At 42.6% G+C, this 26,751-nt stretch overlaps 1 protein-coding gene across 4 annotated transcripts in view; it reads left to right on the plus strand.

Annotated features, from left to right (window-relative positions):
* Window positions 1-26,751, plus strand: part of KCNH1 (potassium voltage-gated channel subfamily H member 1) — a 1,530,898-nt gene that overhangs the window by 183,330 nt on the left and 1,320,817 nt on the right. The window contains exon 2 of one of the 4 annotated variants that reach the window (XM_086927835.1): window positions 23,626-23,652. The exons of 2 other annotated variants lie outside the window; for them this stretch is intronic. In XM_086927835.1, coding sequence (XP_086783961.1) covers window positions 23,626-23,652 — 27 coding nt within the window. Of the gene's footprint in view, window positions 1-23,625; window positions 23,653-24,831; window positions 24,859-26,751 lie in introns of all 4 variants that reach the window. One more of the 4 variants, XM_086927836.1, reaches the window with a different exon arrangement.

Here is a 26,751-nt window from a genome sequence, read left to right on the forward strand (position 1 = left end):
GGGTGGGTAGCCGTGAACAGTTTCATATCTGTCAGACTATATATCCTGGTGCCCTGCATGCCGCCAAGAACTACAGAGGAGGTACCATGGGGGGCCCTCCTTTCTTCCTATTGTGAGTGTTACAACGCTCAGCGTCTGTTAATCCCCTCCTCTTCCCCCAACCCGCTGACTACTTCCTGCCTCCTTCACTACTTCCCTTCTGGAGTATCCAGTGTCTGGAAAGGTTGGTTGACATCCTCCCCCCGGAATCCTAGTGGTCTCTCTCCGCCATCTTGTTACACCAGCTCAGAGTTCTCAAGTGATAGAAGCATCTTTTCTACTCTCTGCAACAAATTGTTCACCAGGAAGGGTCAAAAGGGTTAAATGTTGGTGTTTTACTACTGTATAGTGACACTGTGTCAAAAAAACTAACTAGCCAGCTTTTCTTTTAAGAGTGAACTGCCTCGAGCCAGAAAATCACGTATTCCTCCCAATTTTATATGAGCATCCAGACCTGATACTTTTTACCAGTTACTGCGTGTTTTGGCAAATAGTTTAAACATTTTAGTGTTACAAACTCATACCCATATAGTAAATCATAATAAGGGCTCTCGGTTTTATTTAACATTTCAACATTTCCATTTGTATTTATCCGGTTTTATTTTTTGCCTACCTTATTAGTATTTTTCTATATTTATTTAGTGTGTTGATAATAAATTGATATGTAAAATGGTATATTTCCGCATTTATTTAACAAATAAACATGCACTCATACTTTGATGTCTGTCATGTTTTAGCTAATTAAGCCATCAAATATAACAAACACCACACCCACAGGTAAATATTATCATTATATACAAATATTTGCTAACCTATGCCTGCATTCAGGGAAATTTAATTCTGTTTTTCTAACTCTCCATGATGTCTATCTGCTCAGCTGTAGGTCTAGAATTCACGAAGAACAGCATGGAGAGTCTCTCGCAAAAAGCTACATTTTCTGTATTTTTCTGCCTTTAAAAATAAATGCAGATAGGAAAGATGTCGTTTTTTGTCTGTATTTATCTGTATAAATCAGTAAAAACGGAAAGCTGGAAGCCTTAATCTCATGTGATGTCTGGGGGCTCGTGTTCTCTAGGGCAAACCTTATATAAAACACTGTCTTTTTTTAAACTGATGGAATAGAACAGAATTAGAAGAGAACCAGCTGAATCAAGTGCTGTAAAATATCCCCCTTTGGGGAATCTAAATAATTAAAGGCGTCATTTTCAAGATCCAGGCATTCATTTTGTATTAAATGCAACACAAACACCAGCAACAATCAATTACTGTGGATGGTCACGAAATTAAACAGGCAGCAATAAATTAACGTATCGCCTGAAAGGACAGACAAGAGCTAAAATGACCACAGTGATTTGGTGCTTCAAGCTTGTCATTAATGGCTTGCAATTGCTCTGCATATGTCAATTTGCTGTCCCTGGAGGGCTGCTTCAGTCCCACCGTGATTTAACCAGTGCAACAACTGATCGATCCGAGGTGTGCAAGTCTTTAACGCCTGATAGTCTTTGTAGGAGTGTTTGTGCTTTTTCTTCATCGCTGTTTCTTTGCAAGCTGAAACTCTGCATTTTCAGTAAAGTTGGTTGAGAAACAACATACAATAGGCCTTCATTGAGTGACCAGTGGCGGGTGGTGATTTTTGAAAGGCATACCCCAAACTCCATCAAACAAAAGAAGCAAGCACGGCTGATACTTGTGGAGCTTGGAGGTGTGTTGAGCCTATGGTTGTCCAATCCCAAGAACTTAAAAATAAAAGCATTGGCAAAACCAATAGGCTTCGCCTATAGAAGAGCTTTTAGCTTTGTCAGTCCGGTGGGAGTGATGAATAGGAAGGCGGGTAAATTAGTGGAGAGATGGACGGTTAAAAAAACTCAGAAGACAATATGAAGCGACCAGCGTTGGTCGTTTCATGGCGCTTTTCTCTTTTGTCTATTAGTAGAGCAGAGAATAAATGGACGCGGCGAGTATGGGGAAGAAAAGAAACAGTGACGGGGCAGCTGGAGGTTAGCTGAAACAGAGTTTGGGTGGGTGGGGCTAGAAGAAAGAGGTACATGGTGTATGAGGGTTAAGAAACTGGAACGGCGACTGATTGTAGGAGAAAATCAGGGACTTTCTCCATTATCTGCGATTTGGGTATTTCACAAGACCACCCAGTTGTGAACTAATGAAAGCTGGCAAATACACAGGCTGTAACACAAAAAAAAAAATGTGGCTGTCTTTTTAGAAGACCTCGGGCCGTGGGACATACGTGAATTAATTTGAAAGAAGGAATTAACTGCAGAATTTAGACCATCACTTCTTGGTTATTGGTGTAGTAGACACAGTGCAACTGTTGAATGGCTCCACCACGTGTGCCCTGTTATATGCCCTCCCTTTACCACGTGTGCCCTGTCGTGTACCCGGCTTGCACAGCATTTGCCCTGTTGTGTGCCCTTCTTCCACCACCATGTGTGCCCTATTGTGTTCCCTCCCGGCACCACGTTTGCCCAGTTGGATACTCTGCCCGGTCCCTGCAAAGTTGACATTGAAGAGGTTGGAGGGACAACTTTGATACATTTCTGCTACAGATTTATAGTAGAGAAAGTAGACGCTCTGTCACAAAACCAGGCAAACTGAAACTTTCTCTTCTTCTGAAAGACATGAAATTTGCTGCCTTTGTCCTTTTTAATTATTTTTCAATGTTTGATTTCTCCAGTAGCCAATTTTCATTGTGCACTTAAATGAACGTTCTCTGTGGTGCATAAATGATTGCCGAGGCATAACAAAAAAAATATTTCAGTACCAATGCTCTAATCTCTTTTATGTTAAACAGCTGTCTGGCAAATGTTGCTTTCACCATGGCGAAGAGTGCTAAGTGCAAGAAAACATGCGCCCAGGCGCAATACTGAAAAAGAAAACAATGCTTCTCAGCACAGCAGAAAATTTACAATGTTTGCATGTGCCATATTGGTGCAGCTCCAATCAATGAAAGCACACTAAGCTTGTGCAAAATGACGTAGTAACATTCTACAAAAAACGACGATAAATTGTTCCGTGCCAAAGTCACAGGGTCCTTATCCAGTTTAGCCTCGATTTTTGCCAACTAATTATGCAATCGATACATACGTAGTAACATGTATGGTATACAGTTATCATGTTGTGTCTCTGATTTTTTTACCTAATTTCTAATCTATTTTGGAGTTCCTGATGGTGTACGTGGAACATTAAAAAGAAAACAACTGCCAAATTGTACTTTCAGATAAAAAGGGTACACAGAGAGGAACCATTAAAAAAGGCCGCTTGCAGGAGAAAAGCTGCGGCACGGGCACGTTCGCTGCGGACAAGGTGTGATTCACAGGTCTACACCTGATGTGCTTGTCTGGATAGCAAGCACCAACACACCACTAGGAAAGAAGCGGCACTATGGGCAGTGTAGGCAGACGGGACGCTGAGTTTAGAAGTGAGATACTAGGTTCGAGGCTAGACATCACCTCAACATCATGTGACTCTGGCTGGGCAAATCACCTCATCCCCCCCCCCCTTAAAAATGATTCTAAGTTGTGTAATGTAACTGGGTCGCTAATAAAGCGTGACATAACTCCCGGTCAATGTCGATTTTGCGCTATTTAAAAATGCAAAGAAAAGGAAATACAGCCTGATTCATCATAGACCCGTTTTGCGAGTCTATAATAGCGATTCATAAGGAATCGCTATTACAGACTCGCAAAACGGGATTCATGTAGGAATCGCAAAAAGAATTGCGATTCCTACACAATCCTTATTTGCGATTAGCAAATTGCTAATCGCAAATAAGGAATAACTCCCCATACATTCCTATGGGCCAAAAGGCCCATAGGAATGAATGGGGAGTATTCCTTATTTGCGATTAGAAATTAGCTAATCGCAAATAAGATAGCGATTTAAAGGGTGCCAAGGGTGTCCAAAGGACACCCTGTAGCACCCCTTAAATGCAAATTGAAACAGGTGTTGCGCACACACATGTCCAAAGGACATGTGTGTGTGTGCAACATGCAACTTAGAAAAATGCTTTTAAAAGCATTTTTCTAAGTTTTCGCTATTTACCACGAGGTTTGACCTCGCGGTAAATAGCGGGCCGAAATTGCGAATTCGCAATTTTTAAATGGATGATGAATTGCATTTAAGGAATCTCAAATAGAGATTCCTTAAATGTAATTCCTCGCAAAATAGCGAAATCGCTATTACCGATTTTTGCATTTGGGATGATGAATCCCAAATGCAAAAATAGCGCTCGCAAAGGGCCAGATTCTCAGAATCTGGCCCTTTGCGAGCCGATTTCGGCTTGATGAATCAGGCTGACAGTACCTTATTTGCAGCGAGAGTGGCGGATAGAGACTAATTAAGTTAAATGAATCTGTACTTGGGCCATGCTCCACACGGAGACAAGGAAGTAACAGCAACTCTTGGGCTGCCGAATAAGAAGGCAGCAAATAAGAGTTATAATGGTGCTAACAAATAGTAAGTGAAAAGTGGCCTAAAAGACCCTTTTTGATGAATTTTTTTCCACCAGATACAATAGAGCGACAGTGCAAGCGCGCTGCCTGCAGGCTTGCCCTTAAAATGGGGTCACTTAGAGTATTTTAAAGTATAATTTCCACACAGATTTGCTTACCAGCCATTGAAGACTTATGCTACAAAAGAGATGAGCCCATTTTTTTCTATACGTGCAGTGAGAACCCCAATAAGTCACTTATTATCTCCATTGTGCCAGGGTCTGCATTTTTTCATGGTTGCCACCTATGCAGGAACTATGTGTGACCCATATGTCAAAAACAATCTAGTCTGTTCTGTCCAGCCTTTTGTCATAGTTAGTTACCCCTCTTGCTTGCACACTTTTGATTAAATTGTGTTTTTGTTTTCTCCACCCCTCTTTTGTGTATACTATAGTTGCCCCTCTCCCATATATCATGGATAGCCTTGATAATGCCTAGGGTTACCTTCTGTATTCAAGTAACAGCACTTTGCCATGAGTTTCTCCTTAAATCAAGAATTACCTCCAAAAGACCAACTCCAGCAGTTTGCCATGGATATGCCAGATGCCAGCATTTTGTCATGAGCATCCCTTGTGCCAAGATTTATGTCCCATATGGCAGAGCCAGCATCTGCTAGAATCACCTCTAATGTGCCAGGATCAACATTTACCAACATGGGAGGGACAACTTTTTTCATTGGATTTCCCAGTTAGACTAGAATTTCCTCCAGGAGCAGAATTGCTAGAGTAAGACACTCGCAAAAACACTCTCACTCAAATATGATCACTTATATTCACTCACACTCATTGTCTCTCACGTTCCTGCTCTACTCCGTCCAACTCCCTCACACTCAATTATTCACACTCGCTCTCCTGTCTCTCTCTCTCTCTTATGCTCATATTCTCACTATTTAATTCTCACTAAGGGCCAGATGTAGGTCGCACAATACCGGTCGGTAACGGCCGAAATTCAGTAATTTCGGCCGTTACCGACCGGTATTTGGAAAATGAGATGTAGGTGGGCATTTTACTGATTCGGTAATTTACCGAATTGGTATTTTAAGGAATCGGTAAATTACTGATTCCTTAAAATACCGAATCGGTAAATTACCGATTTTGCTATGTAGGGAACACTCAAATGAGTGCTTTTCCCCTTTTAGGATTCGTTATTTACCACCAACTACAAGTTGGTGGTAAATAATGAAAACCTTGGAAAAAGCATTTGTTTTGCTTTTCCAACAGTGCCATGTTGCAGACATACATGCCCTTAGGTTTTCATTATTTACCACCAACTTCCCCTTAGGGCATGTATGTCTGCAACATGTGCACCCATACACAATTGAGGGGTGCAACAGGGTGTTAAAGTGACACCCTGCCACCCTTCAATGTTTCCCCCATTTACCGAATCGGTAAATACCGATTCGGTAATTGGCATTCATTCCTATGGGCCTCCAGGCCCATAGAAATGAATGGCAATTACCGAATCGGTATTTACCGATTCGGTAATTACCTAAACTTACCGATTCGGTAATTTTTTCGGTAAAATTACCTACATCCCATTTGCCTGTTCTTAAATACCGAATCGGTATGATTCGATATTTAAGAATCGGTAATCTGGGATTACCTACATCGGACCCTTAGTCTCACTTTTTTTCCCCCTCACTCTAACTCCCTCATTCTCACTCCTTTTCATTCACAGTTACACTAATTGTCACTTATTCTCACTCACTTCCCCGTCACAGACTTTCACTGACACATAAGCACACACACACTCTCACCTTTATACATGCACACACTTCCCTTCAGGTGGACATGCCCCTCGGTTCAGGAACACAACTCCCTTCATACAGTGATGTGCAGACTCCAAGTTTTAGCTTCTTTCATTTCAGTTCAGCTTGCATTAACTCACCAAAGGTTGGAGTGGGGTCACTGAGGCGCTTGACCCCCACCCCTCACCATGTGACGAGATGGTAGAGGTTAAAGAGTGATTGATAGATAGCCCTGGACAGTGCAGGACTTAAGATTGAAGCACCTGAGGCGACCTCTATTAGTGACACTGCAGGCTCATGGAGGCCAGAACTGGGACTTGGTCTCTCCTTGCCCTTATTCATAGTAACCAAAACTTTACTCCAGTAGTAGCTGGGGAACTGTTTGAAACATGGAAGGAGGAGGAATGCAGAGAGTTATAAAGGGAACCAGATATGTATGTTCGCGAGCAGTAAATCTGAATATGTCATAGGAGTAAAAGACAAATCTATATATGTTACTATTAAAGACAATCGGCCTATACCTGATAAATAAAACATCAGATTTAATGGATAGAATACAATTTGAGCAACTTATAACCACATACGAAGGCACTAAGGGCTGAGTTTGAACAACAACAAAAAACTAATCATGAAAGAACAGCAAAAATGGAGCTATGTAACAAGAAGGGATATCATGGTGGGGAACGATAAACCCCAGAATCCTTCAAAACATCATGCTGAGATACATTCACTATCAATAAGTCAGTGCTGTATAAGGAATACCCCTGCAGAGTCATGGTGGGGTTACATGGACCACACAGGCTGTGCAAAGATGTCTCCACAATGCCCAAATAGATGCTGGAGGTGTCCTGGAGGGTGGGACGATCTAGACGATATCTGGTGGGCGTGCCCAAGAATAACAATGTTTTGGAAGGTACATTTAGATGCAAGCAAGGGGATAATGGCCAGGGTTCATAAATCTTGAAATTAAACTCTAAATTGCAGGGCAGATGAGCAGCCCTGCATTGGATAACAGTCTGGTACACAACAATTGGGGAAGCAATAGGAGGCTGTCCAATCACCTCATAAAGGAGAGCGCAAATTGATGGGGATCTGGTCCCTGGCACTCATATACATTGGAGGAGCTTGTAGCGAAGCCATGTTCCTGCCCAGACTAAGAGCATTACATCTATTTGATTTGACTAGTAATACATAATTCAAAGGAAGAAAAAAAAGCCAGCAAAGATCTGGTCAATAAGGCAAGGAATCCCATTTAGTGTACTTTACATTGCAAAAAGTAACCAGACCACCACTGTGGGGAAAGGTAGGGGCAGGATGAAGTGATTTTGGGGGATTTTAAGTTATGTTACGTGTTTGCGTTTTTACTTTTAATTACTGCTTGTCTAGGATTTGGAAAAGACCAGTTTTATTTCACAATGGAAATATCAGTGCAGCGAGAATCACAAATATCACATGCTATGTCAGTGTAAGGTATGAATTAATTGCAATATAACAACAAATAAACAAATTAATAAATAAATACATAAATACAATTCCAAAGATTCCCGAACTCAAACGAATGGTGGCAAACTCCTACATTCTGATGTTAAATCCAATTTTTCCTCAAACTAGTTTATTTTTTTTTACCAACTCTCCTTAAAACAGTTACCAATAACAGGTTAAATACAATAGATTAAAACACCAACAAGTTGTGGTACCTAACTGCAAATTTAGGAAAAGACCCTGTCACACACCAAACAGTTAAATCAGACAGCATCTGCAAATGCATGAAGGCTAGATTGCCCCTAGTATACCACATACTTTACGCAACTAGATTAAAAATCATAAGGAGAAAGTTTATACACTATAAAAGGATTGAGGTGAAGCCTTGTCACATGGATAACCGAAGTTTTGCCCTTAGAGAATTAGAGGATGCAAAAATAGAACATGATCTGAAACTACAAAATAAACATCTCTTCCAGGAGTGAATAACAGCAGATAATTATATTTCCAGGACAAATTAGTCCTCCAACAAAATGTATGCTCAAACTGGAGGTCTAAGAAGCTCAGCAGCCTTGTGTGAGGTGATACAATTTGTAAGATAGTCCTACTCTAAGAAATTGGATTGTTGGATGACTGGGGTGTGAGTCCTGGTACAGCAGCACAATCCTTCTCACAGTAGGACACCAGCAAACCCCAAGTTAACCTGTGCTCAAACTCCTGGTAGATTGGCAAAAGGCAGCCAGGCTTAACTTAGAGGCAATGTGTAAAGTATCAGTGCAGCATTTCAAACAGTACAATAGGGAAAACACAGCACACAGTATCCCACACCAGGTTAGGAAAATAGAGCAAAACTTAATAAATAAAACATGACCAAAAGTTCAGAAGTCCAATCAGTAGAACCGGAGTTATGAATTTCTAAAGAATGAAATGAAAAATAGCACCTAAAAGCACAAAACACCAACTGCAGCTATCTGGTCATGCTGGACCTTGTCAAATTAAAAAGTGCAGGCCGACTGTGATGGATCGCTGGTCGGATACAGTCCCATATTAGTCTAGCTGAATGTTTACCTTTTCAAGTTTTGTGCTAAATGGATAGAAGCCCACGTTCTTTATTCCTCAGGCCCTCCCTAAAGCTAGATTGTGGGTCCATAAGAATGTTATCATAAGACCAGCTGTTAGAACTGGGGGTCTCTAGTTGGCAGAGGTAGGTACCTTTGACCAAATAGGGACCCTTGCTCTAGTCAGGGTAAGGGGGAAACACACTTTAGATAACCCCTGCTCACCCCGTGGTAGCTTGGCGCGAGCAGACAGGCTTATCCCCAAGGCAATGTGTAAAGTATTTGCACCAACACCCACAATAACACAGTGAAACACCACAGATGGACACCACACTGGTTGTTATAAAAAATAAAGTTATCTTTATCTAAATTAGGTAAGACCAAAATGACAAAACTCCACATACACAATTATTTTTCTTCTTGGAAAGCTTCTTTGGAAAGTTCCTTACTAATCAAAATGATATTATCAACACAAAGACAGATTTGGTAGGTTCTGTAGTCCTTCTGGAAAATGAAACACGGTCACAGATGTATTTTTCTTCTGACAGGTCTGTGTTGACTTTGAAAACATTTAATCCCCAGTGCCTGGCACTTGTTACCGGTGCGTGCTGCCCCCTTTTGGCTTTTAAACTGATGTGCCTCTTAATCGGCTGACTCAGTGGTCCGCACTGCCACACTATGCCCCCAAATGCTTTGAACTGAGGGAAATAGCTTCTTTTCAACAGGCCCTGGTACCGCAACTCTCCACCGTGCCTGTACGGGCCGAAATCAACGCAAAAGTTACGAATGGTTCCCCACCACGTAGGTAAATGCTGGAATAGGCCCCCACAGGCCCGACAATTAGATTAATAGGCTTTCAACAGCCGGGCCACACAAACAGCTGCCGCCCCGTCTGAGGCTCGGATCGCACTCACACTGTCCCCGGCCGGCCCGCCAACCAGACTCCAGGTCCGGGCAGCTCCGCTGACTCCCAACCGCTCACGGTATTACAGTTAGTAGCATTGCGGAGTGGAGTGTTACCTGGGGAGCTGGTCTTGAGTGGCAGTCTGTGCCTCAGGTTATTTCTGGGACGGAAACCTCCTTCTTCGAGGGCGCTTAATGGGGCTGGAACGGGACCGCCTTCCCACACTTGAACACGGCTTCCCTTCGGCTCCGGTTGATGTCCTGCTGGGAGACTCCTTCTGCGACGGCCGCACGTCTCGGGTGAATCCCGGTTGCCAGGCAATGCCTCGCAGCCGGGGAACGCAGCACAGCTTTCTTTGCTTTGTGATTACGATCTTGGGCCAGCGACGGTGACAGGACGGGCTGTGTCTTGACTGGTCCCACTTCTCCCCAAAGCTCCTCACAGACACACGCTAGAACACACACTCGGCAACATAGAGTTGATCTCACCAGTAGAGCGCTTCTCAGGAGTACGGGCTTCACGGGAAATACACGCTGGGTGCAGTTACACGAACACATCGCTTAAAGGGAGGTTTGGAAACTTTTATATTCCTTAGTTTCTGTAACAGGAGGCCAGCTCTTCTCAGGCCATTGGAGACTTGTTTCCTTCAGGACACAGCATACAGCAAAGTCCTTATTAAGCAGGGGGACACAGCACACAGCAAAGTCCCTTGTCCTCTTCTCAGTTAAATCAGCAACCTGCAGGCCAGCCCCAGGTCACACAGCAACGGCAGTACTTCTCCTCAGTTTCTTAAGATGTTCTTCTTTGGCAGAGGTTCCTCTTGATCAGGAAGTAGTCTAATTTTACAGGGCTTTCAGCTCTTACTTTTATACCCCAATAGTCTTTGTTCTGTATGTGTTAGGGGTCCTGGGCCCAGTTCAAACCAGTTCTGGGTGCACTCTGCCAGTGCACAACTTCTTCTTTTGTGAATGTGGGCCAGTGTCTTCAGACACACTGCAGGAGGTGAAGCCAGCATTGCGGAAGGTAGGCACAGCCCTATTCATGCCCAGGTGCTACTCCTCCCACTACTCCAAATGCAGATAGGTCTATTCAGCCTAGTGCTGACTCATCCAGACTCCTGGAGCCACCCCAGCCCCTGTCACTCTTAAGCCAGACAGTCAATCCACAAACAGGCAGAAGTACACAGATAGGTTGAACAAAAAAATAGCCACTTTCTAAAAGTGCTGTTTTCAAACAAAGAATTTAAAAACCATCCTTACTAAAAGATATGTTATTAAATTCTGAGTTCAGGGATACCAGACCCTAATTTTCCATCTTACTTCTATGGGAAGATATGCAGGTAAACATGTTACACAGCATTCCCCATTCTGTCCTATGGGCAAGACAGCCTTTCAATAGTGAAAAACGAAATTGGCAGTATTTCACTATCACAACATGTTACACACACTAGTACATGTCCTACCTTTCACATACACTGCACCCTGCCCAGGGGGTACCTTGGGCCTACCGTAGATGTGTCCTAGGTGTAAGGAAAGGGAAGGGTAAAGCCTGGCAAGTGGGTACACTGACCAGGTCGACATGGCAGTTAACAAACTGCTCACAGGCACTGAAGTGGCAGGCCTGAGACCTCTTTTCAGGGTTACTTATGTGGGTGGCACAATCAGTGCTGCAAGCCCACTAGTAGCCTTTGAATTACCAGCCCTGGCACACTTACTGCACTTTTCTAGGGACCTTCTGGTAAAACAAATATGCCAATCATGGATAAAGAATCACAATAACAATTTACACAGAGAGCATATGCACTTTAGCTCTGATTAGCAGTGGTAAAATGCCCAGAGTCCTGTCGCCAACAACCTACATCAAAATTATCTATTTATGTCTGGTCTGAATATACTCTCACTTAGCGCGCGGGGCTTGAATCACCCTGTTAAGAGGGCCAAGATTCTAGATTATTGCAAAAGCCTATCTGGTGATATTGTTTTACTTCAGGAAACTAAGAAAGCCTATAAGGAAGCCTTACTTTTACCGGAATGGGTCCTTGAAGGAGCTTGTTCTGAGGCCTCTGGCAAGAGGAATGGGGTTTTGACGTTAATTTCCCAAAATTCTGGTCTATCTATTGTTACTGCAGAGCATAATTCTGATGGTAGATGGCTGCTTTCTCACTTGTCCAATGGTTGGGTTGATATATATATTATGAACATCTATGCCCCTAACATTGATGATCAACTTTTTTGGCGTTCTATAAGTAAAAAGCTTTCTGATATTCCTCAAAATGCTAAAACAATTGTTGGTGGTGATTTCAATTTACCTATGGACCCTATTTTAGATAGATACTCTGCTTTTAAATTCCGTCCCCCTAGGGCGCACAAACAATTGCTTAATATGTGTTCTTCTCATCAGCTTATTGACGTTTGGAGAATGCATAATCCTACGGGTAGTGATTTCACCTTTTTCTCCTCTCCACATTCTAGTTTTTCTCGTATTGACTATCTCCTAGTGGATGCTGTGCTTTTAAAGCATACTACAAATGTTATGATTCATCCAATAGTTGTTTCTGATCATGCAGCGGTCTTATTCACTCTCCTTAGTCTTACGGATAAAAGTGGACAGCGTACTTGGTGCCTTAATACGGAGATTTTGGATGATAATGATGAAGTTAAACAACTAACTAAAGAAATTGATAACTTCTTCAAGATAATGAATATTCAGTGAGCTCCCCAGTAGTTTTGTGGGAATCCTTTAAATGTACTATCAGAGGCCATTTATAAAAGAAAATGGCGAAAGGGAATGCTGATATTAGGATGTCACTAAAATCTTTGGGGGATTGCATTAAACGTAAAGAGATTTTATATAGAGGCTCTAAACACAGGTCGCTCCTTCAAGACATCAATAATTTAAAATACTCTTTTAATTCCATAGTTACGAAAAGAGCTTATATTGGTGTTCATGCTCATAAATCTAGACAATTGTTGTTACGAAATAGAGCAGGGAAGATGTTAGCTGCTACATTAAAATATCAGGACACAAATGTTAAAACAGCTCAAATTTCTTATATCAATGATAATTCTGGTTCTAGGAAATTTCATACCCAAGACATTTTTGAAGTTTTTCGTGATTTTTATAAAAAACTATATACTCCCAAAGATCAATGCAATCTCGTTAAATGTCAACAATTCTTGGCCTCAATCCCTACAAACACTATCACTGACTCAGACTTGATGGTTTTGGGGAAACCAATTGATTCTGAAGAGAACATTCAGGCCATTAGGGCTACTCGGTCGGTGAAGGCACAAGGGCCTGATGGGTTCCCTATTGCTTTCTATAAGACATTTTTATCCTCAATAATAAAATATCTCAAGGAGGTTTTTGATAATTTGGTTATGACAGGTAAGGTTTCTGGTTCAGCCACTGAGGCTACTATTGTTGTAATTCCTAAGGAGGGCAAGGATCATTCTGACCCTAAAAATTTCCGTCCAATCTCGCTTTTAAATATGGAAGCTAAGATCTTTGCTAAGATTCTGGCTAAACAATTAGAGGGCCATATCCCCAGTCTTATCCATACCTCTCAGGCTGGTTTTGTTAAGGGAAGATTGGCTAGAGATAATATCCAAACTTTTTGTCATATTTTGGAGAAAGCGAAGCTTTCTGCTTTGCCTTCGGCAGCGATTGCCCTTGACGCCGAAAAGGCTTTTGATAAGGTCTCTTGGCCTTTTCTACAAGCAGTGCTTCAGTTTCACAACCTAGGAGATTCTTTTATCAATATGGTAATGTCCTTGTATGCACATCCTAAAGCTAATATTAGAATTAATGGGGCTACGTCTTCTTTTTTTAATCTCTGTCAGGGCACTAGACAAGGATGTCCCTTATCACCCCTCCTTTTTCTACTGTCTATAGACCCACTCCTTCGGTTACTCAACTTGAATCAGGCTATCAAAGGCTTCCAATTTAGCTCACAGAAATATAAAACGGACGCTTATGCGGATGATGTTCTCATCTTTTCTGAGGATATTGCTACTGCTATTCCTGCCATTTCCAATACCATTGAAGAATTCTCGCTTGTCTCAGGGTATTCTCTGAATAAGGATAAGACGGAAATGTTTCCTCTTAATGCGTTGTGTTTCCCTTCTCACATGTGTAATGCAGGTTTTAAATGGCAAGCGACTCGTATTAAATATTTAGGAATTTGGTTCTGTAAAAACCTTTCAGATACTATCTCTTATAATGAATCTCATATAATAGATAAGATTAAAGATCTGCTGACCGCATGGTCTCCTAAATATATCTCCTGGTGGGGACGACTTCAAACCCTTAAAATGATGATAACTCCGATTGTCAATTTCTTGTCCTCTATGTTGCCTATAAAGCTCTCCTCATCGATTTTCCATGAGATTGAGGTACTCACTTTAAAATTTTTGTGGAGTGATAAGCGTGCTAGAATCGCATCTAAACATCTTACAAAGCCCCATGCTCTTGGAGGATGTAATTTTCCGGACTGGAACTTGTATCAGATCGCCTTTTTGGCGTCTCAAGGTGTTCTTTGGTGTAATTCGGATTCCCTTCATATCCCCCCATGGATCTATAATGAACGAGAATTGTGCCCTCCTCTATCTACCTCTTCTTTTATTACCACTTCTAAGCTGGTTCTACCGTATTCAGGCGTATAATCTCAGATACAATGAATGCATTAAAATATATAGACAAAAAGGTCTCTAAACCAATTCATAAATCCAGATGGTCTTCATTATGGTATAATCCTAAAATTGTGACTGATATCGATCCTGCTACGATGTCTTCCTGGGCTAATAAAGGTATAACGTTAGTCAACGATCTCTATGATTCCAATCATGATCCTATTCCTTTTTCCTCTTTCGCTAGAGAGTATAATCTTAACAAAATGGATTTTTTTTCCTTTCTGAAATTAAAGGTTGCTCTTTCTAAAATACTCTTTTGTCAAGACTCGGCAACTATTTCACTCCTGTCTACGTGGTATCGGTCAGGTCATACTGCTTCCAGAATATATGTTTTTATCCGCTACACTGCCTTCGCAGTCTACGATTACACAAGATAAATGGTCACTTCATTTTGAATACCATATTTTTAAACATATTCCACAAGAGACCTGGCAGTTGATTGAGAAGTTTTCTCTATGGAACAAGATTGCTCCTTCCCTTATTCAATCTACATTTTTTACTTTGAATCTTCTGCACTGGACCCCTGCTCGCTTGCATGAACTGAAGCTTAGGGATATCGATCTTTGTTGGAGTTGCAAGTTGGTCTCTGGCACTCGTCAACATATGCTTTTTGAATGTTCATTGCTACAACCCTTTTTGGAGTTGGTTCACAAACATCTAGCACTAATCTTCGGTATTAAATTTGAGCTCTCATTACCTCTCATTTTATTGGGTCCACGGGCTGCACCAACTCCTTTACCCCTTGACGATACGGATATGCAATTGTTGGATCTCCTTATATCAATTGCTGTTAAAGTTATATTAACAGAGTTGAAATCCTTTAATTTTTTATCATATCACACTTGGTGGGCATAGGTCTCATATCTTCGTGGGGCTCATACTTTTGTTGAGGAGAAGGACTAAACGCCTGCCATTTCTAATACTGTTTGGAGGTCATTGGATAAATATATGAACTTGGCTTCGCAAGGTTTGGCGGCTCAGTATCCTTTTGTGTCTTCCTCTTAACTTTTCTCCCTCAATGAAGCAGGTGTCCCCATCCATTGATCGTCCCCTCTTCTTTTCCATTCTTTCCTCTTTCTTCCTACTTACTATTCTGTACTCTTTCTTTTGCTTTCTTTCCTTTATCCTGTTTCTTTACTTATCTAAGAAATGTAACTAGTTTGTTGAAGTTGTTCTTTGCTTATCCAGATATGATGATCTTTTATATACAATATTTATTATATACATTATATTTGTATTTATGAAATACTTAGATACTTATGGTTCACAATGCTAAGTTGTATTGCATTTTATTATAATTTAATTAACTTGTATTTTTCTTTTCTAAAATAATAAAGATATTGGAACTAAAAAAAAAACCTCTATTCTTATCGTGTATGCAACACATACTTTCATTCCAGGATTAGAATCCTAAATATCATTTGTATTTGTCTCTTATTATTGCCTTATCGTTAAAAAGAGTACAGACTGCTCTAGTTAAATGGTTGCTTTGGTTACAGATTTCAGATTGTATTATGTCTTTGCACGAGTAATCAAAATCATTGGAAATCCTCCATTAAAAAAGAGAAAATACAAACATAATAAGATCAATCACAAGAGAAGTCACCAGTAATTGAATAGGCCTATCAAACAGCTGAGGATTAAAAGAACAAATCAATATCATATGACATAAATCGCAGGGTTTAGGTTACATCAAATTATCTTTTTATTTTTGGTAGTTTTTGCCGTTTTTCTTTTGGTTCAGAACCATTCCACGGTGACTGGTTTAATGTCTCAGTAGATAAATGCATTCCCGGCTACAGGATACGTACAATGGCCTGTGCTTGACCCCTTGGTCACAGGTTCGAATCCTGGTGGCTCCACTCAGATGTTTATCCTCCTGTAGTTCATAAAATGTCTACCAGTGACTTTGTTAATAATGGAGTCGTGTTATTGATGGCCAAGAAACCCTCTGGTGGACATGCACTTTAATTACAAACCTTATGTTATGTTATCTTAGGCAGCTTTGTATTTGTAATAATGGAGGGATGGGATCTCAGTACATAAAACCTTTTATAGACATTTTGATGCAGAGACTTTATTAGGAAAGTGCCTTCCCTACACCACTCGGTGCGCACTATAAATGCTGCATCACTGCCAAAGATACTTGCAAATGGGGAAGTAGAGCGTCATAATTATGAGTACAGGGACGAAAGTGTGCCTGCCAAGCATAAAACATATTAAGACTTGTAAAAAAAATATTACAAAAAATCAGTGCATTTTGCAGATCGAAGGCTTAAAAAGAATGCCGACTCGTGCTTCCTATGCTCTTTGACGTCGGGGCTAGCCAGAGCCATTCTTTCATGCTTTATAATCTATTATATCCTCCTATTGATCCCTTATGCAGTCACAATACCTGGAAATGATGGTTTACATGTTTCTATTGTTACTGGTGGTTCTGGTTCAGGATTTTATATTCCGTTTTCTTGGTATATCGCTCCCTGTAGCCCGCTCTTTGGATGTCTAGTACATTATGAGCCTCTTTGTCCTCCTCCCCCACCCGTCACTCTTTCCCCTAATGTCTGTTCATCCTTCATTTTTTCGTTCTCGCGCTGCTTCCCCTGTCTCGTCTCCCTCGTACAGAGCCGGAAGCTGTTTTACCTTTAGCTGAAGATTCTTTGTGCCTGCGATGGAGGGATCTATTCGTCATCTATTCTCTTGAAGCCGCCTCGGCTCTGTTTTCCATGCTCTCCTTGGTTTGTTGTACCATCCCATCTTGCTGCGAATCTTTGTTGCATTCATCTCTGTTCTGCAAGTTATTGATTTGTTTTACAAAGGAGATCAATAACCATTAGTGCAAAAAATAGACCTGAAAACAAGTTTGATTTTTTTATTAATATGCCAAGTGCCCGCATCAGTGGCGCCTGTTCTAATAAGCTGCGGTGAGGCTAGATATGGGCACGGGCCCTGTCTGCTGTACTGCTTCCTTGTGCTGAATACATTGACCCAAGAGCCAACCTGCTTCTTTCTCCTTTCCTTGATAACAAAGGTAGGAGCTGATTTTCTGGTCTTGTGCTGCGCTGTGCAGTCTCGGGGAGCTGTGCTAGTGGGCACCGCGCGCAGGCCGTGGCACCTTGAATGGGCACCCTAAATGCTAGAGTGGATGTAGAATGAGAAGGAAAGTCTGAGTGGTGTTGCTAAGGTTGGGCATTTGTTTCAAAATCCTGCCAAGAGTTTTCCTCCTTACTGTAAGCAAACCTGACTTGCTCTCACACTCTCCCTTGATTTAAAGCTAAGTTTTCACTATATAATTATTCATATGAAAAAGAGAAAACATGCTTGATTCCGGTCCAGGGAAGACATGGCTTGGCAGTTCGGGCTGGACTGTTCCTATGAGGCAGAGGGTCAAGACTGATTTGAATATGGCCATGTCTGAACTGGGGTGGCATGGTGAGCAAAATAACAATGGTTTAAACCCAGATCTGTGACTGGGGGTGAATGTTTTGCCAATGTGCAACATTCCGTCCATCATCTTGTGTGTTTTGCTCTTCGCCCTATGTGGGAAGGGTATGCCCAGATGTGGGTCCCGTGCTCACTACGCCACTGGAGTCAAGCTATCCTGGCTGATGATGGCTGATAACCAGAAACCGGTCCTAGGATGCTTGATTCCGGTCCAGGGAAGACATGGCTTGGCAGTTCGGACTGGACTGTTCCCATGAGGCACAGGGTCAAGACTGATTTGCATATGGCCATGTCTGAACTGGGGTGGCGTGGTGAGCAAAATAACGATGGTTTAAACCCAGATCTGTGACTGGGGTGAATGTTTTGCCAATGTGCAACATTCCGTCCATCATCTTGTGTGTTTTGCTCTTCGCCCTATGTGGGAAGGGTATGCCCACATCTGGGTCCCGTGCTCACTACGCCACTGGAGTCAAGCTATCCTGGCTGATAACGGCTGATAACCAGAAACCGGTCCTAGGATGCTTGATTCCGGTCCAGGGAAGACATGGCTTGGCAGTTCGGGCTGGACTGTTCCTATGAGGCAGAGGGTCAAGACTGATTTGCATATGGCCATGTCTGAACTGGGGTGGCATGGTGAGCAAAATAACAATGGTTTAAACCCAGATCTGTGACTGGGGGTGAATGTTTTGCCAATGTGCAACATTCCGTCCATCATCTTGTGTGTTTTGCTCTTCGCCCTATGTGGGAAGGGTATGCCCAGATGTGGGTCCCGTGCTCACTACGCCACTGGAGTCAAGCTATCCTGGCTGATGATGGCTGATAACCAGAAACCGGTCCTAGGATGCTTGATTCCGGTCCAGGGAAGACATGGCTTGGCAGTTCGGACTGGACTGTTCCCATGAGGCACAGGGTCAAGACTGATTTGCATATGGCCATGTCTGAACTGGGGTGGCGTGGTGAGCAAAATAACGATGGTTTAAACCCAGATCTGTGACTGGGGTGAATGTTTTGCCAATGTGCAACATTCCGTCCATCATCTTGTGTGTTTTGCTCTTCGCCCTATGTGGGAAGGGTATGCCCACATCTGGGTCCCGTGCTCACTACGCCACTGGAGTCAAGCTATCCTGGCTGATAACGGCTGATAACCAGAAACCGGTCCTAGGATGCTTGATTCCGGTCCAGGGAAGACATGGCTTGGCAGTTCGGGCTGGACTGTTCCCATGAGGCACAGGGTCAAGACTGATTTGCATATGGCCATGTCTGAACTGGGGTGGCGTGGTGAGCAAAATAACGATGGTTTAAACCCAGATCTGTGACTGGGGGTGAATGTTTTGCCAATGTGCAACATTCCGTCCATCATCTTGTGTGTTTTGCTCTTCGCCCTATGTGGGAAGGGTATGCCCAGATGTGGGTCCCGTGCTCACTACGCCACTGGAGTCAAGCTATCCTGGCTGATGATGGCTGATAACCAGAAACCGGTCCTAGGATGCTTGATTCCGGTCCAGGGAAGACATGGCTTGGCAGTTCGGACTGGACTGTTCCCATGAGGCACAGGGTCAAGACTGATTTGCATATGGCCATGTCTGAACTGGGGTGGCGTGGTGAGCAAAATAACGATGGTTTAAACCCAGATCTGTGACTGGGGTGAATGTTTTGCCAATGTGCAACATTCCGTCCATCATCTTGTGTGTTTTGCTCTTCGCCCTATGTGGGAAGGGTATGCCCACATCTGGGTCCCGTGCTCACTATGCCACTGGAGTCAAGCTATCCTGGCTGATGACGGCTGATAACCAGAAACCGGTCTTAGGATGCTTGATTCCGGTCTAGGGAAGACATGGCTTGGCAGTTCGGGCTGGACTGTTCCCATGAGGTACAGGGTCAAGACTGATTTGCACATGGCCATGTCTGAACTGAGGTGGCGTGGTGAGCAAAATAACGATGGTTTAAACCCAGATCTGTAACTGGGGGTGAATGTTTTAATGTTTTGCCAATGTGCAACATTCTGTCCATCATCTTGTTTGTTTTGATGCTTGTTTTAATACCAGGAAAATCAACAGTGAAAATTGGCCCACCAGTCCATGAAATAGGCTCTCAAACAGCCAGAAAAGCGGCATACATACTTACCTGTCAGACCAGGCTGTCAGGCACTTCTTGATTGCCTTTTAGGCCAGTCCGACCCTGGCTGTTGCGCGTTCAGCCTTGGGTCTTGTCCGCATGCCACTTTTGGTGAGGGATTCAGAAAAGAGGGTGGTGATGAACAGAGTGTCTGAATTAAGCAGACCACTCTTACCCAGTCCAAAGATCAGGGCTAGATCCATCACCGTTATTTATCTCACTGCACCATCCCAGCTCAGAACCTGGCTATATGCAAATCAGTCTGTCCCTGGCCCAGTGCATCATGGGAACAGGGCAGACTAAACTACCAAGCCAATTCTTCACCAGAAAGGAGACAAGCTACCGGGGACCGGTTTCTGGCATTTCAGCCTTCTTCGGCCCGGCTTGCTTGAATCTTGATGGTGCAGTGAGAAAGGGACTCATGTCTGAGTATACCCTGCCACACCTATAGTGGCCAAAAACGATTCAGAAAAGGGGGTGGTGATGAACAGAGTGTCTGAATTAAGCAGACCACTCTTACCCAGTCCAAAGATCAGGGCTAGATCCATCACCGTTATTTATCTCACTGCACCATCCCAGCTCAGAACCTGGCTATATGCAAATCAGTCTGTCCCTGGCCCAGTGCATCATGGGAACAGGGCAGACTAAACTACCAAGCCAATTCTTCACCAGAAAGGAGACAAGCTACCGGGGACCGGTTTCTGGCATTTCAGCCTTCTTCGGCCCGGCTTGCTTGAATCCTGATGGTGCAGTGAGAAAGGGACTCATGTCTGAGTATACCCTGCCACACCTATAGTGGCCAAAAACGATTCAGAAAAGGGGGACAGGAACAGACTAATTTGCATACAGCCAGGTTCTGAAACTGGGATGGTGCAGTGAGCTAAAAAACGGTGTTGGATCTAGCCCTGATCTCTTGACTGGGTGAGAGCTTTCTGCTTAATTCAGAGACTCTGTCCCTCACCACCCCTTGTTGTAAATACTTTTGGTGAGGGGACTGAACTTCATGGCATGTAAAGATTTAGTAAGATAATGGTTATTGAGTTTGCATTTGAGCTTGCATTTGTAGCAGCTATTAATATCTCAGAAGGATTTGGGCTCGGGCTTGCTCTCCGCCAGTGCCATGCCTGTTGCACACCACCCGGCTTTCCCCTCACTGCACCCAGCAGGAATGGTGAAGCGGCGGCAGGCATGGGTCTGACCACCCTATCTGACCTCTACCCCAGTGACACTTTCTTTTCGCTACCGGCTGGGTCTGGCCCTATGGACACATTGCTATATTACCAGCTTAGAGTGTCCTGTTTGGATTTGCATTCCACGTTCCCGCAGCCCCCTCCTTCGATGGCTGCCCTCGACCTGACATACACTTCTCTCCTCATAGACTGGTTTCTAGGCTCTATGCCACCACGCTAGCTGCCTCCTCTAGCTCTGCTGATTGCGCCTGCATGGCCTGGAGTGAGGACTTGGGCATTGATCTTTCGCAAGAGGACTGGCTGTATTGTTGTAAGCAAACTAAACGCCTGTCTCCTAACTACCGCCTGCGCCTTATCCTTTTTAAATACTTTCACCAGCTGCACCATTCCCATGCTCAGTTACTCAGAATTGGGCTAGTCCCTAGTGATAGATGTCTCAGGTGCTCATCCCCCGCGGTGAACTTCTCTCATCTTACTTGTCTGTGCCCTTTGGTCTCTACATACTGGCGCAACGTTTGCACCATAATTACAGAGATAACCTCCTCGCCTGTTTTGCCAGATCCCATGACCTGCCTACTCGGCTTGGTGAGACATTGCCCTGAGCCTCCCGCCATCTCACGGCTATGCTCCTCATTCTCGCACGCCATAGAGTTGCTTTGCATTGGGGTCGGAGACCTGCACCTAAGGGAAGTGCATGGCTCAAAGATGCTGCACGGTGTCAGACGCTTCTTTCAGAATTTTGGGAACTAACGCCAGCTACTGGTCGGCCACAAGATATATGGGGCCCTCTTGTTGCGTACCTCCTCTCCCGGGATGCCTCCCCCTCTGTGTTCTCTTCCGCGCTCCCCCCCAGCACTCCGCCCGCTGCGGTCGCCGGTGCTGGTCCATAGGTATCCCCCTCCTTCCCCTGCCCGCTGCTGTCCTCCCGCAGGCCCCCACACCCCATTCCTCTAGCCTGTTGCCTCTTGCTGCCCTCCCATGCCATTCAGCTATTGTGCCTGTCATTCCACGATGTACCGCCCTTGTATCATTGGCCCCTTGTATCATTGCCTCCATGCTGTTTATAATCAATTCGATGTTTCTAATTCTTTCTGTCATGTGCTGCAGCACTATGTTTCATATTGTAACCTGTTGTGCATGATTTTCAAAAAAGGTCTTTGAAAAAAAAAAAAAAAAAAAACATAGTTGCCATCCTCCTGGTATAAAATGGCAAGAAAGACGCATTGTCAAAACAAGTTGCTTGTGCTACAATAAAGTTAACTCTTCATTTAAAAAATAAAAATAAAAAAAATACCCCAGAAGGAACAGGATCTTTAACCCCTTAGCTGCAGTGGCTATTCCGCCGCAGCGCTAGGGGGGAGGGGGGCCGCGCGGCGCTCCCGTGCTCGTGACGGAACCGCTCCGTCACGAGCCTCGGGTGGGCTGTACTTGTGAAGGAGTGGTTCCGTCATGGCCCCGCCCGCTTAATAGAACGCGCCACGCCGGCGCGAAATCAGCACCGCGCAGGCGCAGCGAGTGGGCCGTGACGGAACCGCTCCGTCACCAGCACAGCCCACCCGAGGCTCGTGACGGAGCGGTTCCGTCACGAGCACGGAACGGGTTAAGCAAGTGAATTGTTTTTCCTCATGAAGGAAACACTTGCTACAATCAGCAACCTTGAATAAACTGGTCTAAAAGTAAATCGCTTACTGAAAAACATAAAATGTTTCCAGCACGTGATTTGAGAATCATAATTAAGGCGTCCAGTTTTCCGTTTTTACTGATTTTTACAGATAAATACAGACAGATAAAAATTTGTTTCCTGTCTGTATTTATTTAAAAAAGTTAAAGAATACTGAAAATTCTGATTCTTGCGAAAATATCTCCATGCTATCTTTCATGAATTTCAGGCAAAATCTGAGCAGATAGACAGAATGGGGAGTTAAAAAAGAGGATGAGATGTCCTTAAATACAGGCACATGTTAACATATATTTGTAGTATATCACTAATATGTGGGTGTAGTGTTTTGTTATATGGGGCAGCTTAATATACCTCAATGCGACAGGTATCCACATATGAGTGCATGTCTATGAGTTAAATAACTGTGGAAATATACCATTTTACAGCACTATTTATTCTCAAAACACAAAATAAATATGGATAAATACCAATAAATGGGGCAAAAAATAAATATGGAAAAATACAGACGGAAAAGTAAAAAAAACATAAACACCATAAAACCCGGATCCCCGATCGTAATATGTTTGTCAGATCTCAGAGCAAAGCTGAATAGGATACACTCATTCGTAAAACCTGACCCTCGTTCTCAATTTATGTTACAAACCTTTGAAGGATTCCTATTGACATTTTAGTGATTCATTGAATAATCTTTTTACACAACTTGCAGAGAAACCTAAACATTTATGACTTTCGCCATGTGCATTAACATGTTTTCTGTTTTTTCAATTTACAGTATGGACATTGTCTCATAGACAGACAGGTACAGAATGATGTAATCTGCAGTTATTTTGTCCCTGTTAGCGCTCCTTCCCAATATTTCCCCATTACCTTTGACTACAGCATCCCTATTGTTCTGTTCCAAGTTCTGTTAATTTGCAAATACCCAAAAAAATTAAATTTACACAGAACTATAGTTTTGGTGATATTTACAATTACATGAATTGTAATACCACTAAACATTTACAATTCATTATATTGACTATTATTTTTTTACAATGTACATATTTTCATTTTACACTAAATGCTCACATTTTTAAATACATCCCATGATGTTGTAAAATAACAAGCTTTGGAATGGAACGATCGACCTTTCTATAGTTTGCTTGCTGAATTCAGCATCTATTACGGTACAATAGTTCTAGTCGAACCTGCTTTTTGAAATTGTTGCTTCAGCTTGTAGTTCCTATTTTAAGGTGACTTTGTATACTTTTTTTAACGACCACCCCTGTGTTTTGCTTTTTCAAACCTCAAGCTAGGATGCATTGCAACAAATGCGTAGTTTCCCCTCTTTGAAACATAATGTACCCTGTGCAATTACCCCCATCGCTACCATTTTGTGCTTTGATGTTTACATCCTGGGGGAAACAAATCGGGGAGTGGGTTTGTCGTTGTGTTAGACAGGCTTGTGTGATGTTTTCTATACATGCCATGGTTCTGTGAAATGCTTTTCTATGTGATCCTGTTGTCTCATTTTTGTTCAGCTGCATAATTTATCTATACATATATGTGTTTTCTGGTGGCCATGCCATTGTTTTATAAAAGTCTATGAGATCTTTCAAAACAAAATCGAACTAATGATGCTTTTATATCTATATATATTTAAAATATTAACGCATTATGTTGACCTTAGATGCCAGGTGTTAGGTATATTTATTAAGCTAAAATAGTTCTCTGCATGCTTTTCCATTCACAAAAAAAAAAAAAAAAAATGAGTTTCGCTCGATGAACTAAATCACATGTAATCATGCAATTAATTCTAAATAAATATTGCATAACTCCAATGTCCTGTCCATGTCTTCAGATAAAACACATTGAGTGGCCTTTCTTGACAGTCAGGAAAGCTCGTTTAATAAAAATATGGAAATCCACCCTCCACTGGTCTCCAGGTATGAAACCTGGATTTCTACTTTTATCCTTATTTTCCTCTGTCTCTGTACAGGGGCAGGTCATTGTGTTGGAGGTGCAGGTAAGTAAATGCGCTGTTCTTCCTTTTTCATTCTGCCCGCTGCTCTGTTGCTTAAATATCCTGGATTCTAAGACGCTGCAGGAAATGTGGCTCAAAATTTGCCAAACCGGCTGATCTGCCCCTACTGGCTCCCCGCTACTTTAGATTAGGAAAAGAGGAAGTCCAATGTAGCGGGCTACTAACTAGACCCTGTTGTTGCGTTAGGGCCAGAAAGAACAGATTATTGTTGGCCCAGAGGGCACATCCTTCATGTTAAAAAATCAATTTTATAATCTTCGGGTGGAGGAAATGAATGCAGCCCTTGCCTTTCCACAAACCAGCTAACAATCCCACTTAAGGGTGACCGACCAGATTTGTACACATGAAGTTGGACATTTTTTTGTATTACTCAATTTTAACTAACTTTTGTTCAGCGGGTTTTCATAGAAAGTTTTCAGAAAAACTCCCTCAGTTTACATTTTAATGTCGAGAGGTGTTTTAATCGCATTTTATCCATTTTACTAAATGTAGCTACATTGTGGGCACCAAAAGCATCAGTACTCTGTATTCTATAGTCTGGATCAATTTTGAGTGACATCCTACTGCTGGATAGCTGCAAATGTCTCAGCATTCAAAATGTATGCATGCTGTTTTAGGGTAGGAACACATCCACCATCTTGCTGCTGAACAACCATCTTGTGTTGGGACATTGTGATGGCACTATCGTTCAAAGTGAGCTAGCAGACTGTGGTGCGCATTTAAAATCTTTATGCCAATTACCTGAAAATGTGCTTGATTAGCAAAGATATGCGCTTCAACTTCAGAGGAAGGTCATAGCTGCATTTCTGCTTTCTTAGTATTACTCCACATGCTTGGATCTATATTGGATTTGGGAAATGAGTTGCCCTTATGTTTTGTTTTAAGGGTATTTTGTGAACAGGTTAAAAGGATACAAGGATTTCTGATGCCATATCTGAAGGGACTTTTTGCTTTCCAGCTGCTACATAAAGATGCACATTTACTACTATTTGTGGGAGCAATCTGGCACACTATGCCACCTATTTGTTTTATGTAACACAACAGGATGAGGAAGGGTCCAAGGGGTGACAATATTTATAGACCACTATCAGCCCGAACCCCCAACATAAACAGTTATCAAAAAGAAAGGCTAGGTAGGGTCTATACACAGGACTGAACTCTCAGAGTAGCAAGAGTGAAAAAGAGTTAGATATGTGTGTGCAAATAGGCGGAAATGAATCCCATCAGCCCACCCATATGGCGGAGCCTCGTCATCTGGGATTAGTTGAAGGGTCCTGGTCCAGATAAGGAGACACACCTGATGAATTGTGCGTTTACTCCAATTCTCCAGGACCACCCAGGCGGATCCAACCTCAAGTACAGAGAGTGGGTTCAATGGTGTGAGAACTCAAAAAAGGTTTGCAGTGCAACAATAAATGTGAAAACAAAAGTCAAAAGATAGTGTAGGTTAAAATTGACTACCATGATATAAGGAACATTTTTATTGGGAAATAAATCATGGGGTCAAGATTAAAAATGGAGTGTAAGACAGTGCAAAATAATAACTGCCCTAAGAAGATGATATAGTGGTCGACATGTTTCTGCTATCTCAGGGGCAGCTCCCCTGCTAAGCTTTCATCAGGACCAAATCTTAGTTATACACTACTGCAAAAGAAAAGGTTCCACAAATGTTTGTTTGTGATTGTTACCCAAAATGTGAAAAAATTGGTACCATAATTATTGCATTATAAATGTTACCCAATGATTATTCTGGCTATAGCTCTCTACGCAATGTACTCACTGCGCCGGTTCTACCAGAATTTGTCTCAAGGGATTCTTTCCTGTAAAAAATAAAAGTGAGACACAAAGTATGTCTATTATGCACCTCAATCTAAC

This window comes from Lissotriton vulgaris, chromosome 6 (genome assembly GCF_964263255.1).
Source record: "Lissotriton vulgaris chromosome 6, aLisVul1.2, whole genome shotgun sequence".
In the NCBI taxonomy this organism is placed as follows: Eukaryota; Metazoa; Chordata; class Amphibia; order Caudata; family Salamandridae; genus Lissotriton; species Lissotriton vulgaris.